Source organism: Nilaparvata lugens, chromosome 3, assembly GCF_014356525.2.
Source record: "Nilaparvata lugens isolate BPH chromosome 3, ASM1435652v1, whole genome shotgun sequence".
NCBI lineage: Eukaryota > Metazoa > Arthropoda > Insecta > Hemiptera > Delphacidae > Nilaparvata > Nilaparvata lugens.
In genome coordinates this window covers 51,400,386-51,416,275 of record NC_052506.1, presented here as the reverse complement: position 1 = coordinate 51,416,275, position 15,890 = coordinate 51,400,386, and the positions used below count along the sequence as shown (strand labels likewise).

General features: G+C 33.4%; 2 protein-coding genes across 5 annotated transcripts in view; both read left to right on the top strand.

Moving 5' to 3' along the window:
* LOC111051403 (importin subunit beta-1) overlaps window positions 1-9,594 on the top strand; it is a 31,422-nt gene extending 21,828 nt beyond the window's left edge. Inside the window, exons 15-17 of one of the 4 annotated variants that reach the window (XM_039423965.1) lie at window positions 312-479; window positions 3,263-3,317; window positions 6,541-9,594. In XM_039423965.1, coding sequence (XP_039279899.1) covers window positions 312-479; window positions 3,263-3,308 — 214 coding nt within the window. In that variant the 3' untranslated portion in view covers window positions 3,309-3,317; window positions 6,541-9,594. Of the gene's footprint in view, window positions 1-311; window positions 480-3,227; window positions 3,318-6,540 lie in introns of all 4 variants that reach the window. The other 3 variants (XM_039423966.1, XM_039423967.1, XM_039423968.1) reach the window with 3 other exon arrangements.
* Window positions 9,595-9,772: 178 nt separating this feature from the next.
* Window positions 9,773-15,890, top strand: part of LOC111051411 (carcinine transporter) — a 33,022-nt gene continuing 26,904 nt past the window's right edge. The window contains exon 1 of the mRNA XM_039423969.1: window positions 9,773-9,880. Within this exon, the coding sequence (XP_039279903.1) occupies window positions 9,812-9,880 (69 nt within the window). The 5' untranslated portion in view covers window positions 9,773-9,811. The remainder of the gene's footprint in view (window positions 9,881-15,890) is intronic.

The following is a 15,890-nucleotide window of genomic DNA, read 5'->3' as shown; positions in this document are numbered from 1 at the left end:
TCTTTCAACACAATCACTTTCGAGGTAATGAACATCAACTTTTCAACTCAACAGGTTTCTACTATTCATTCACAGTCTTCAGTTGTCTAACAGTTATATCAATTATTGAACTTGCAATCTTGTTATCCTCCATGTTGATAACATTTTCAATTTGTCTCCATATTGAAATTGACGAGTAAAGTGAATCTACTATCGTGTTATGCGTATTGTTAATGTTATAGTGCCATGTACAGTAATTTGTATTTGGTTAACTCTTCCAGTGTTGTGTTGAATTGATTTTTTTAAGATGAATTGTGAATTTGATGTTGCAGTGATCTTTGCCTGGCATTTGGATCGAAGCTGCTGCCCTACTTGGACAACGATCAGATCAGAGACCTGTTGATGGAAGGCCGAAGGTCCCGCACATCGCGAACAAAGGCACTCGCTTCCTGGGCTCAGAGGGAGCTCAAGAAGCTCAAGTCATCTGCCACTTCTAGCTGGTCAGTACCTCTTTCATAATAATCACACATTCTAGTTTCAACAGTAGATTGAATTGAACTCTTTTGTATTGATAGTTTGATTGAGATTTGTAGCTTTACAGGTATTTAATGGCTTTTTCACTTGCAAAGTTCTCTTCCAGATTCAGTGACTTGTTATGAAAGTTTTCCTTATTATTTATTTAAAATTTAGTGATTGCACAAACCCATTTTGTAATCATTTTTATCACAATATGTTATTTGAATTGAAATGAACCTTTTTAGAAAACTTGCTTATATCGGCTAAAGATTGAAATGCACTCAATATTTGAAGCAAAATTAGTATAAATTGGGTTACAACACAAAATAAACAGATTGCTGTTATTACTTAGAATGCTTCAATAATAATTGTCATGTTCTAAAACGCTTTGTTACCAGTCACCGAAGATTTACGTATTATAAAATTGGCAGGTACTAATTTTACTTTTTTCAACACAAATGCAGTAACAATTGGAAGTCGATTTCTATAGATTTAATTTTTCAGTAAATTCACGATATGGTTTCGACATGTCAAATTGTCAATTAAATTCTCGCAATAAAATCCCTCTTTAAAATACTAGTTTTCCCGTGTTGTCATGCTTCAAATTAAAAAATCTATTTTTCTTCGTATCTAGCCGAAAGTGTACCTAATGTACCTCATACAGCCAAAAAATACTCTTTTGAATTACAAAAAATACTCTGTAGATTTCTACTGCTGAAAAATGTACTGGAGTTACATCATTCTAACATGTCCATCAGTTAATTGCACATTTCTTTCCCATTTAAAAAAAAGAAAATAATTTTCGCGAATGAAGCTCAGCTCTTTACTGTGCCTTGCAATCATTCGTCATTTTATAATAAAAACGAAGTTTTCCTCAATATGAATAAATGTGTCCAACATTTACAATTTACGGAAGAACTGTACAAGAATCAATTAGTTTTGCGTTTTTCAAAACATGTTGTGGAGTATTTCACAGCACTAAAATATTCAGTTAGAAACTTCTCTGCATGGCTTGGTATTATATTTCACATTAATTATTAAGCCTTAACATTTTTTTCATATAGTGTGGATCTGTTCTTAACTCTTATTTAATTCATAGAACGAATAATAAGAGTAACCCTTCTTACTTACCTATTTTTTCTTTGCATTAAAAAAATAATTTTCTTTTATTTTTGAAGTAGGCTACTGTGTTGTTGCGCAATGAAAATCTAAAAGTCGGTTCAATTACACAGCTTTGAAACAATAATAATAATCGCGCTTATTTTAAATAACATACGGGTTAGTACTGTAGCTTCATACTGACATTCCGACCTTCCAGAATATATTTAGGAGTTGTTATTATGAGAATAACTAGGATAAAAAAGACTGGATTGAAAAAGCATGAACAGTAAAGTATCATTAAAAGAATTACATTATAAATAGTAGGCTAAATATACTTTAATACCAAAATACTCTCATTTTTTTAATATTTATTGTGCCTGCTAAATGGTTGCTAAACTGTTGACAGTAGGCCTACCATTGATTTTCTAACCTTGTCTGTCAATTAACAAAGCAGAAAGTCCTATCTTCTTTCAACTACGCTCTGTTGCCAAATCGTTCGTACACTATTTAGAAATATAAGGAAGTAACGTCATATTAAAAACTTGATTTTTTTAATCATGAAAGAAGAAGAATATATTTTCTGGATGTATTTTGATCACTGTTAACAAGAATCAATGTTATATTATATTATAGTATAATCAACATTATATTAGTCAGATAAGATCAGATCATGGAGCCAAAATAAGAACTGGAAATAACAGAGATAGAGACAGCAGTGTTTGGTCTAGTTTGAATTGAAGTGGCAGAAGATTGTTGAAAAAATACTTGGAATAGTTGACTGCCTTGTATAGGTTGAGAGGAATTTGATGATCGATTGCCGCTTCAATTCAAACTACCCAAACTGGACAAAACACTGCTGTCTCTATCTCTGTTTATCTCCAGTTCTATATTTGAGCTCGATTTATTTGATACACCGGGATGACTTATCACAGTTATATACTGGAGGAGGCTGTGGAAAAAAGAAACATGGTTACTATGCCGTTCTATCATTTTCACTAACTTTATAACATGAATCTTCATGCGAAATATATGAGTGGCACGCAGTAAAATGTTCTTGATAGCGCATGTCTATGACAATAAGTATTTTAATTAAACATTATCCGCCAACCTCCAACTGGATTCAATAGTTGATGATTTATATAAAGTACTAGTGTCCTGTATGAGAGATTTCTTGAAATTATCCAACAAGTTTTTGAATTAGAATAAGTCATGAACGTGCAATGAAATTCAATATTGAACATTACCTAAAATTGAAATGTTATCGGAATTCTTGGTCCAACCATATCAGTTTTTCTATAATTCAACTTGACAAAATTGAAATATGTGATGGATTTTCACACAAACTTTGTGAGTATGTAATTTACGATGTCATGTTTCTTATTATAACGAGTTCTCGATAATATTCCTTGGTGATAAGTGACTTTCTCACTCTTAATAATGGAGAGCGTGTAATGTTGTTATTATTATTACTATTATCCATTTTTAATTTGTTGAATTTATTATTCTGATTAATTATGAATTATTGTGTATATAATTTTAGCCCTTTCTTGTATGAAAATTTCAAGCCAATCTTAATTATGCTGTGTTTTGTCATTTTTATCATGTTCTACTTTCAAAATTGGCATCATCAGCATTACCAACTGCGTCCCTCCTATTATTTCAGTAGGCCGTTGATTGTCAAAACTTCGGTTAGCAAAGGGCTTGTTAAATAGAAAAGAAACGTGAGTTTAAACTATTTGGAATTTATGTGTAGAAGATAAATAAAAGACTGACGGTTGCTCTTGGTGTTGGTATTATGTGTTATTTGTGAATTTATACTAACTAAATTGAATAGTTATCTATAATCAAGACAATTATTAGGTTCTATTGGGATTCAGTTTTGTATCTTGTATTTTGTAGAATAACTGTAGATTGAATGTTTCCGATTCGCATAACGATATTTAAATGTCGAACCAAGTCGATACTTTTTAGAAACCTTTGGTTTCAAAATATGAAAGTTGTGGAACTCGATTCAACTCAAATTTTAATTGCATTTATTCAATTCCTTGGGCAATAAATGATATAGGTACATGATTGGGACATGGATAAGGATAAGGATATGAATTATGTGATTTGTATCTGTCTGAACGTATTTAATTAAATTATTTTAAAATAGTGTTTTTAGTAAAATATAAATTATCACAATAATTTATTATTGTGACCGCTCAATTTTCAAATCAACAGACTAAAATTAAAACAGGCAAAAATGAAGATGATAGGTTGAGTATTTTGATTGGAATTGAATTACAGTGTGCTGACTGCTGACTTAATCCTGAGCTCAACTTGTTCAGAATCTATCGAAATGAATAATTGTGGCTCATTGAGAATATGGAATATTTCATTAGGAGTAATTACTTCCTACTTTGTTATAACATTTAGATTAATTTGAACTGACACTTTTTCACTGTCCAACCTTCAATCATTTATTGAGTAGATTCTCATTAATACTAAAATTTTGCTAAGCAATGAATTTAATTCCAGTTGGAAAATATCATATGTATGCTAAAATTGGAAATAGGTCTTATTAACTATTGTGAAATAATAGCGTTGATTTGTGCACAAGTTCTGAATCCTTTCTTCAATGTGTAGTTGGTATTGGTCATCCTCGTTGATTATTAATTGATGCAGCCTACCGGTTTGATTCCGGTGTCATCCACATATTCTTAGCAGTCTTCCCCGTACAATTCACGGTTTGGCTTACTATACATTTCAACTAATTATACATTCATATGCTATCAATAATATGTGCATAAGCGTCACTAATAAGCGTTAATAAATATAATTTTATGAACTTGTTCCGCGATGAAAAAAGATAGTCTGGGTAACTAATATTGTCAGTGTCCGAACATTGAAAAATATCAACCAGCACTTCGAGTACTGTAAGAACCCCATAACGGATTTGCCACTTAGTTCACGTACTGGTCTTGACAAATTCTAGAGCTCATTTCACAACGCCGTCAGCACAGTAACATTAAGTCACGCTCCAGTTTTTTAGTCATCGAGAGTTATTCACTCTGAATCAGATTTTCAAAAAAGACAGATCTGCTGACATGCGAACCTCTCAGAATCTTACGGTGTGAATTTAACGTCTGAAGTGTAAAGTTATGCCACAGACGGCGCTGTTAAATAAGATTCACATCACTTGTCAGCCTGCATACAGTATTTTACGTCGGTGTCTGCTGCGTATTTGTTTATTTTATTTTATTTTGATATTGTTAGTGTTGTTTTCCTAACTACGACTTATAACTTAGAAAAAGATCTAAGTTTTAAGGTGTACTTGAAATATCCATATCATGTCTGATACATGATGTTGAAAAATGTTGATAGTAAATATTAATCCATCTATTCAACTTGTTCATGGATAACAACTATTGTTGAAAAAGATAGATATATAGACAGACTTTATTCTTCATTGTTACTACCTATCTTTTGCAACTATTAATATCAACATTTGGAAAGGGACAGTTTTGGGCTGAGCCTATTGTTACCAACCATTCATATCATTATTTGTGTATTTTTCAAAGTAAAAATGCATAGCAATAGCATCATAGAAGGTGAGGCCCTGTCATTGACCGGCTTATAGACGGGGAGAGTAGAGACAAGTTACTGGCGGTCAGTAATTTTTTATTATGTCACTTACTTTTCATATATCTATTTTCATTTACAAAACATCGATCTGGATTAAAGTGAAGTGATGAAAATCTCTAGCCACCAGTAACTTGCCATCTTTACTTTCCCTGTCTATAAACCGACTTGACCTATCCTGCACTCAGGTAACCAATTCTATCCAGCACGTTCAACCAATTCTAGCTGATAGCAGCGGAAAAATTGCAAACGAAACTGTTTGAGATGCTTTTTCACTTGGAATAATTTTCAATGAACAAATATTATAAATTGTTAGAACCCCGGTTTTCATTCTTAAACTTATATTTAGATACGATTAGGAATGATTGAGAACAGTATTTTGGCTGGTGAAGTGGTGGAGAGTGTTTGAATGTTTGTTGGAGTGATCGAACTGTCGCAGGTGGACAGTTGCGAGTGATGATTGATATGATTGTGTCCCTAAGCGAATGAAGTTTGTGAAGTGGAAAGCTTGAATGAGGAGTGCAAACTTTCTCTATTCTTTGTTCTAATTTCTACTAAACTCTAATGAGACTTATGTGTAAATTTTTATTTTTTTGTTATGGATGTGTGTGATGGTTTTCTTTTCTAATAATACTCACGCATTTCAATACGCACTAAGTTCTTCTTGAAACTTGATGGACAATAATGAACAGGTGCTCTTAATACGTTGAACCAAATACGTTAATCCAATAATATACTCGATAACTTTGAAATTTTAATGATTTGATTGCTTCTTTAGTATAAATAATCTTATCCGAATGTATCTTGTAAATTATAAGGCTTGACTGGATAATTTTCTAGATTGGTGAAACAATTTTAATCAAATTGAACAAATTTTATTGTTAAATCTGAAAACGAAAAATTTACAAACCAAATGAGAAGATGAATTTTGCCTTAATGAACTAGGCATACACTCATCCAGTAAGATTGGAGATAACCAGTTGCTGGATATTACACTGTTTGGCATATGTTGACATGCAGCATGTTCAACTTGACAACCATAAACTTATAATTTTATTTCAAAAATTCATTGATAATAAATTGATATTTTGACTTTATTTTTGTTGCTTTATCCAGCACTTGAATTATAACTATTTTATGCCAAATTCCCACTTTCACAGTAATTTATCTTTCTTCTCTTTACTTTTTTTCTTCTATTTCTGTGAAGATGTTGATGAAATGCAATATTTTTTGCAAGTACGTAGAAGTATTGCTTGTTAATGAAATGATTTGTTGATTGTTGTGTTTGGTGTGACTCTGGTTTGTTCTGGCTATTTGCAGATCCAATGTAGAATGTAGCAATGGGCAGACATTCGATCTATTCCTACTTTTCGGTTGTCATCTGCAATTGTACCCACTCCACTCTGATGATGATGATGATTGGACGAGGACACGGGTGAGAGAGGCAGAGAGAGCAAGAGCAAGAGTTGGTGTCCAGCGTATTGTGAAGTGCAAATGAAATGCGAGGTTCCATTGTGCGGTGAAGAAGTGACTTATAAATGAAGTGTTGTGGTGACTGCTGACTGGAGTGTAGTGTAGTGTAGTGAGTGGATGACTGAAGTTGTTGTTGATATGATGTTGATGATGTTGTATGTGCAGAGGGGCGAACTACTCGAACACTGTTTTCTACCTTACACTCAGGAAAATCATTGCAAATTATTTAATGAAATCGTTTTACATTATGTTGTTTCAAAAACCGACCTTTACATCAAATAATTTTCTACATGACAAACATATCTAGTGGTTAAATTGGTTACCAGAGAGTGGACAAGTGCTTTTTACTGAACAACTTACTAATAACTCATTTCTTTTCAGATTCCACTGCAAAATGGTTAAAATGGTGTAGTGAGAATGTTTTCAACTTATTTTAAATTATTTTTTGTTAGCAACACCTTTTATTAATACTACTTTATCAAATTTCAAATTTGGTTAATCATTTAATTTAAATTTATTCAATTCTAAACTTTTGTATTCATGCATGCTTTTGTTGCAACTAAACGTAATATAATTCACGTTCCTCAATTTTCTGACTCATATAAATTGATATACTTTATTATATCTCTATCAGTGAGAAGAAATGAGTTAGTGAGTTTCTCATCAGGTCTTTAGATTCAAAGAAGGTACTTCACTTTTATGAATTATTGGTGAACATTTTAAACCGATTGAAGTGCCTTGTTGAAGAGCATTGGTCATGTTAGCTCAGGTAGATTCACGCCGGCTGCCAAAGAGTAATTAATTAACTGTGAATAAATATTGTAATCTTGTAAGGTAAATATTGTGTACTACCATCAAAATTAGATATCCAACAAGGTACTAAAGAAACAACAAATGGGTCGTAATGGCGGCTTGCACTTGTAAAGCATTATTTTTATTTGAAAATTATTATTTTCCAGTTTGAATTTTAACTATTTCATCTTTTTGTATAAGAAAGAACTGATCTAGTGGAGAGTCAAATAAATTTGAGCCAAATTAAAGTTCAAATGGACGAATAGTTTTCTATTTTAAATAATTTCAAGACGATATTGTTTATTTTCACCTTATATTTGTGAATTATAATCGTCTGTCTATTCTTGTAATTCCTGAAAGTCTTCTCAGGGTTTAACCATTTGTCTACTCGCCCAAGCTTTATCTTAATTAAATTACAGCTATTGTGTATTACATCTTTTGAAGGGTATTCTTTCTGGAGACATGAATTACTTTTCGGATAATGATCATTATAGTACTCTAATAATAGTGTAAGATTGCTCATAAAATCTATTCATAATGATTACTACAATTTTTATTTTATTTTGGCCTTTAAACTCTACCTCTCTATATTTAATGTTGAAGATATCATTGTTTTCGTTGATATACTTTTTAATATTGTGTCGTCGAATTATTTTTCTTATTTTAACATGTTTTATTTGCTAAGTTTTAGTTTTGTTTGGAGTCAGAAAAAAATCAAAAGTTTCAAAATCGATCGTATTTCACAAAACATTGATGCATTCACTCGAGATGTTCAATTTATTTTCTATTTCAAGTGCAGATCCTTTGTTATTGATTTTATTTCGTTGTTTTGTTTTACTGGTCAATATTATTATCTGATAATTTAAGTTGTTTATTAGGGACTTTCATCAATTTGATTAAGTCGTGAATTCCGTTTTTATTATAATAAATTGTATGTGATTATGCTGTAAATGTCGGGGCTCTTGTATGAAGCCATTGTACAAAACTTAGGAAAAGGATTATATTTTTTGGAGAAAGACTAATCTAGAGTAATGTAGGTGTAATCGGTGGTTCTAGGTGGGTAAAACTTCCTTACCTGAGCTATTTGAATCGGTAAATTAATATAAACAAAGTTACTGTGATTAAAAGCTGGCCAAAGGAAAATTGGCCAGTCCAAAGTTGGGCAAGACAGTCGTATAGTCTTGCTCCACTTTAACATACGCTTCAATTATTCCTGACATATTGCGTCCCTCGTCAGTGTGCGTGCTTGTGTGTATGTGTGTGTAGTGCATGCCAGCCGAAGTGTGTTCCACGAAACACTTCCAAAGGTATGGAAGTGAATATTTTGCATTGTATCAATGAGCCAAGTGTGATAATTATTGAGTGATTCAAGTAAACTCGTGTTGAAATTGTATTAGGTATTACGATTGTTATTTGAATTCTGATGTTATGTTTGTGTGTGAATATGGTGAGTGAATGGATGAGAAAGAGAGAGAAAAAGCTGTTATGATTTGTTATTGTTGAGTGGGTATGAATGTTTGTTTGCTAGATGTATAATAGAAACTACTGTATAATGATAAGAAATGACTGAACAGTTTAAGAATAAGGAGATGCATCGAATGTGAAATGAGTGAGTGCATGAATGGAGGTGCGACTGTCTGGACACAAGTGTGCTGTGTGTGTGTGTGTTTGTGCGCGAGCGAGTATTTTGTGCCATGAAGGCTGGTCATAGTGATGATAGCTAGCTAGCTTTGCTTCCTGACCTGACTCCAGATCCCTTGGCACGGCTTGTTCCGTCTGGAACCCCAACCCTCTTCCCTCCTTCTCCCTCCAACAAGTCCTCCTTGGCTAGGAACAGAAAATGCGTTTAGTTTCATTCTTATTACTTTTCTCGGTACATTTTGCTTTGTGATCAGTTGAATTCACTAAATTTGAGTATCGGGTAGAACCATTCCTCCATTTAAGGTTATACGTATACTTTTTATTGTATTTTCGAGTAACTTTCAAAAATATTGTCTTATTTATTATTTTTATCTTCAAGAAAAAGGATATTTTCGAATCTCTTGGATTCATTTTTGTGAATTTCATTGATAATCATTGTATCTTGGAAAAATAAATCCTTTAAATTTATGTTGTGCCTTTAATCAATTTGGAAATATTCCCTGTTTCATCATGTTAAAGAGTAAAGAAGATTAGCGTTTACCTTAGCAGGTACTGAAGTCAGCTAAAACTCGAGCATCAGGTAATGTGCTACTTAATGTGATGAATTTTGAAAGGTTTCCCGACGTTCATGTGTGCATTGCACCTCAGTCCGATTCTAGCTTTTTAACAGTGCTGTGGACTCACTATGTCAGCAAACACGGAATCCAAAGTTGAACAACCGTCAGTAAAGGATGATAGTCAACAGAAGGATCATGTAAGCGAATTATAAATTTGATTAATTTCTTGAAATTATTAATAGATTTCATAACCATAAGCTTGGAAAATCATGTGTCAGAATTCTAGCAAAAGTACTGTAATAACATACACATTTTTTATTCATGAAAGAATTACATTCGTAGGTGTTTTAATCCCATTCCATCAATAATTGGCACTTGATCTGGCAATACAGTATAATTTCTTATAAGTTGAAGCATCAATATTATTTTGTTGTAAAACTAATCATTTTCTAAAATTAGCCAAAGGAAGCAGCCAAGTATACTGAATAAAACGACTTGAAATATTATTGTCATGGCCACTTATTAATTAAAGCATTATTAATTATTTTAAACAGTGTGATAATTTCAAGTCGTTTTATCGAATATATCTATCGCATAATTTTCACTGCAACACAGAAAGTGAGCTTAGTAGTTTTTTGCTTTCCTGTTATCAGCCTGAACAAATATAATTCGTTCGCCACTCAATTTATTTATTTTTTATATGAAACTTCTTAGTAATCCAATTGATAATAGTATCTCAGTAACTTGAATAAGAGATGCCAGAAATAATCTTTCCTTGATTAATAAATAATATTTCCTTACTTTTATGCTTGAATGAAGAAAAAAACAAAGTGTCTACATTCAAAAATTGAATTATTTATATTTACAATAAAATATATATGAAACAATATTAACATGTAATAAAACGTTAGTGTTGAAAGCTGCGATTCCTTAAGGGGCGGGCATTTACATTATTCAAGTTTTCATATCTCACAAGTACCTAGGCTACATACAAAGTGAGAATGGTTAATCCAATTTCAAAGTTTTATTCTTCATTATACTCTATTATTTTGTTGTTCTTATGCATTCTACATTGACTTACAATTGTTTTTATCTCATTTTCCCATTTATAGGTTACATTGTACCTTCAAGTTGAACTTTATAAATAATAATAATAAATTTATTCGACCAATAAACAAACACTTTACAAAAAATGAATGCCTATCGTCTAAATAGGAGACCCCAAAGGAATCCTGTGTGGGGCTCCATCAGTATAAATGAATACAAATTTTAATTAAATAAAGACAAAACCTAAAAATAATGTTCTAGCTCACTCTCATAGTTCAAAAAACTAAATCATACAATAGCTCTAAAACCTAGCTACTTGAAATCACGAGAACTCGATAACAACTAAAAAATGATCTCTGAAACATTTCAAATATAAAATAATTATACAAAAGCAAGCATTACAAAATCAATACAGTCCAGAAGACGAATGATACAGAAAGTATAAACAACTACTCCTTATTTATAGGTAAATTTATATACTATCATTCCAACTATGAATGTGCAATTCATTTTTACACAGCAAAAATTCTGGATGTAGCAATTATACAATAGCAATCATACACAGAAAATTTCAAACTATGATTTTATGAAACTGGAAAACCAAGTATAAGACCTGAGTAACCCAGTAGACCCAAATATAAATTCATTCAGCTGAGATAATTCCTAAAAAAATTTACATTATCAAGCGCAAAAATAATATGTTCTTTCAAGGTGACCTTTAACCTATTACTATACACTCAGTTCTGGATATCAAGTTGCAGCGCATTGTAAATTCTATATCCTACATATCTAAAGAACCTCCTATTGTGCTCTAAACGTGGTCTTGGTAAGTAGACTCTATTTCTATTGCGTACCCCATATGGAATATCCTGTCTTGGCAAATCATTTTTATTTTTAAAAATATCTATGATTGATTTTATTAAGAAGGACTTTCTGACCGGCAATATATTCAGCTCCTTAAAAAGTGGATGCGAATGCTCCATCCTGGTCTTGCCACAAATCAATCTTACTATATGTTTTTGTGCTATGATTATAGCCCTCATATTGGTTTCATAGGCACTCCCATAACATATAAGACCATAATTAATTCTTGATTCCACCAGAGCATGGTATAAGTGTACCAAAAAATATCTTGGACAAATATCCTTCAAGAAATAGAAATTCCTGATAGAAATAAAAATCTCTCGCTTTACTTTTTGGATATGCTCTTGCCATGACAGCCTATTATCTATAATCAAACCCAGGTACTTGACACAATCAACCTCCTCAATAGCATCACATTGGCAGTTCATTAAATCAACATTACAGCTAAACTTGTGATATTTAAGTAAAGGATGAGGGTCATCCAGTTTTTGGTTTTGAAGTTTGAAATGAAGTAAATTGGATTTTTTTGCATTCAGTAATAATTTATTCTTCGAAAACCACCAGCGTATACTTCTCATATCTATCTGCATTTTATTCAGTATTTCCATCCTGTTTCTGCCTTCATAGAAAAGCGCAGTGTCGTCTGCAAAAGATACAATTTCACCCAACACATTACCATTACAGAGGTCATTGACGTATGAGAGGAAGAGTATCGCCGATAACACTGATCCTTGGGGTATGCCATACTTAATCAAGCCGATGTCACTAAGCTCATTTCCATTGTTTCCATCTTACTTGCTGATATCTATTTTCTAAAATACAGGGCCACTCTATAGTATGAAAACTAAGCAAGGAAAATTTACTCAAAATGATAATAATCTCCCTACAAGGATAAAAATTAATCGAGAAAACTATTCTCAAAAAGGTCAGGGATTTCCCCACAAGAATAAAAATTAATTGAGAAAAACTATTTTTAAAAAGGACAGGGATTTCCATACAAGGATAAAAATTCAATTGAGAAAAATTACTCTTTAAATTGAAGGCCACCTCACTACAGAGAAGGAAAAATATACGGACTACCAGTCCTGACATACAATTACCTGAATCGACGTGGATACTGATACGGAGAATGACGAACCGATTCCCACTTCCCGTATTAAACTTGAACGTCGTGAAGCGACAGAGTCGAGACTTATAAATTAAGTACTCAAAAATAACCCGCTACAAGAGCCTAGTTAAATTTCCCACTTAACTGTTTGTAGTACAAACTTAAGATCCCTTACAGGTTTCAAACCAAGGATAACTCATTCACCCCCAGTGATACGAATTTAGGAAAAATACCCGACAAGAGAGAAAATCCCCCAGGAAGTTCTATCTTCGAGTTGTCCGGAACTCGTCCTACAATATTCTAAATTAACACACCAAAATAGAATAATTCCCCTAGAAATAACTAGTACCGGGAACGTCGTAAGGAGAGGAGATTCGCGACCCATTCACGCGCTCAACCACCGAACAACTGCCTCTCTCCCAGGTCTCCTTGAAGCAGTACCGGGTCGCTGAAAATTAGGAGGCCGGGGGAAAAGAGATTACCGACCAAGAGGAGTCTCAGGAGACGATCACGCCACTGGCCATGTGACAGGGTATGAATCCACTAATGCTGATGCTAAGGGTGCATCCATGATGACAATACTGCTAATTCCTATAGTAGATTCGGCCGGTAAACAATATTTCTCACCAGAAATTACAAGAAGAACGATACCGACTCAACTCGGTAGTTGCCTATCGCTTTGATGATATGGCTGCTGCTAATGCAATACTAGATACGTGGTAAACAAGATCTGGAAATTTCTGGTTATGAGGAATCTGTTGCTGATGATTTATAGGGGTTGACGGCGATGGTGATGATGTACATACACAACTACAAGTCCAACAAAATATCTGGAAGTCGACCCTATTCTTATTCTAAAATAGAATAAATTTGCTAATTTTACACTAGATGACGGCTCTCCATCCGTCACAAAAATTCACTTTGTGACAGCAGTGGCAAATTGTAATGATGTTGAAGTACTTGGAGAAAACAATAATAACAAAAGATCTAATAAAAGTTCCAATGATGTTGAAAAGTGTATTTATCAATTACTGATTGATGGAGAACAATATATGACAGATGAAAATTGACAGTCAGCTCAACAGATGTTAAGAAAGAATATAGACATTTTTGCTTTTGAAGATGAAGATATGGGTTATACCAACCTCACATATCACAGAATTGATACTGGATATGCTCATCCAATAAAACAAAGACCTAGAGGAGTACCATTTGCAAAAAGACAAGAAGTAGGTGATATGTTCCAAAAGATGAAGGAACAGAATCTTATTGAAGAATCACTCAGCCCTTCGTCATCACCAGTAGTTTTGGTCAAGAAAAAAGATGGCAGTATGAGATTCTGTGTGGACCACAGAAAATTGAATGAAGTTACAAAGATAGATAGTTACCCACTCCCTCGAATTAATGACAGTTTAGATACACTTTCCGGTTCCAAGTGGTTTTCTACACTTGATCTGAAAAGCAGTTATTGGCATGTGGCATTACATCCTGATGATAAAGAGAAGACAGCATTTTCAACAGGGAAGGTTTATGGCAGTTCAATGTCATGCCATTTGGTCTTACTAATGCACCAGCAACATTTGAGAGATTAATGGATATGGTGCTTCGTGGTCTGTCTTGGGAAGTATGCTTAGTCTATCTTGATGATATTATTGTAATGGGAAACTCATTTGAAGAACATCTGGATAACTTGGAAAAGGTATTTTTTAGACTGAAAACAGCTAACCTTAAACTAACTCCAAAGAAGTGTAACCTGTTTAGAGCTGAAGTAAAATATCTAGGTCATATAGTCTCAAGAGAAGGCTTAGCTACTGGCCCAGAAAAATTGAATGCTGTTCAGAATTGGCCAATTCCAAAAATAAGTCTGAACTATGATGTTTTCTAGGATTGTGTACATATCACAGACGTTTTGTTTCCAACTATCATGATTTATCAAAACCTCTTACAGAATTGACTGAAGAAAAACGACATTTTAATTGGACGGATAGAGAGTTTCAGAGTCTTTCAATAAATTGAAGAATAATTTATACTCAGCTCCAATTTTATCATATCCCATACCTGGAGGTACATTTGTAGTGGACACAGATGCACAAATTCAAAACAAGGAGGAGAAAGTGATTGCTTACTCTAGTAAAACCTTCAACAAAGCAGAAATAAATTATTGTGTCACTAGAAAAGAATTATTGGCCGTAGTAGCAAGTTTAGAATAAATATCTCTATGGTCAAGGGTTTATAGTAAGAACAGATCATTCTGCTTTACAATGGTTGTTCAACTTCAAGAATTTGGAAGGTCAGACAGCAAGGTGGATGCAACGTTTACAAGAATATAATTTTATTATAAAACATCGAAGAGGCAAAGTGCATGAATGCTGATGCGCTGTCAAGGAGACCATGTCTTCAGGGCTGTAAATATTGTGAGAAAATTGAAAGTAAGCAATATCTCATAGTGAATGCAATTAGAATAGAGTCTGACGATTATTGGAGAGATGCAATGCTTAGGAAAGACCAGTTCAACGACAGCAACATTGGAGACTTAGTTACTCTGAAAGAAGAGGGTAAGCGACCAGCTTGGGCTGAAATTTCATATAGAAGTGCTATGGGGCACTACAAGAGCTATTGGGCCCAGTGGGATTCTTTGCAGGTTGTTAATTGAGTACTGTTTCGGAAATGGGAATCGGCAGATGGTCTTTTATGGTTCTACAAAAAGTCATACCCGATAGAAGGGTACCAGAAGTCTTAGAAGAGATTCATGGTGGAGCTTCTGGTGGTCATTTTGGAACTAATAAGATGCTAGGGAAGATACGGCAGCGCTTCTATTGGGTCAATTCTAGGGCAGATTTAGAGTTGTGGTGTCGGCGCTGTGATACGTGTGCTGCAAGTAAAGGACCAGGGAAAAAGTTCAAAGGAAAGATGCAAAGATATGATGTGGAATCTCCTTTTGAAAGAATTGCTGTGGATATAGCCGGTCCGTTTCCAGTGACTACTAAAGGTAATGAATATCTGTTGGTGATTATTGATTACAAAGTGGCCAGAAGTATACCCCATTGCAGATTAAGAGGCTCAAACTGTTGCCAGAATAATAATGGATAATTGGATAAGTCGATTTGGAGTGCCATTAGAATTGGAAGATGATTTAATGAACATTATTAAAGATTACTATTAGCCTTTCAGTTCTGTGTGAACTGACG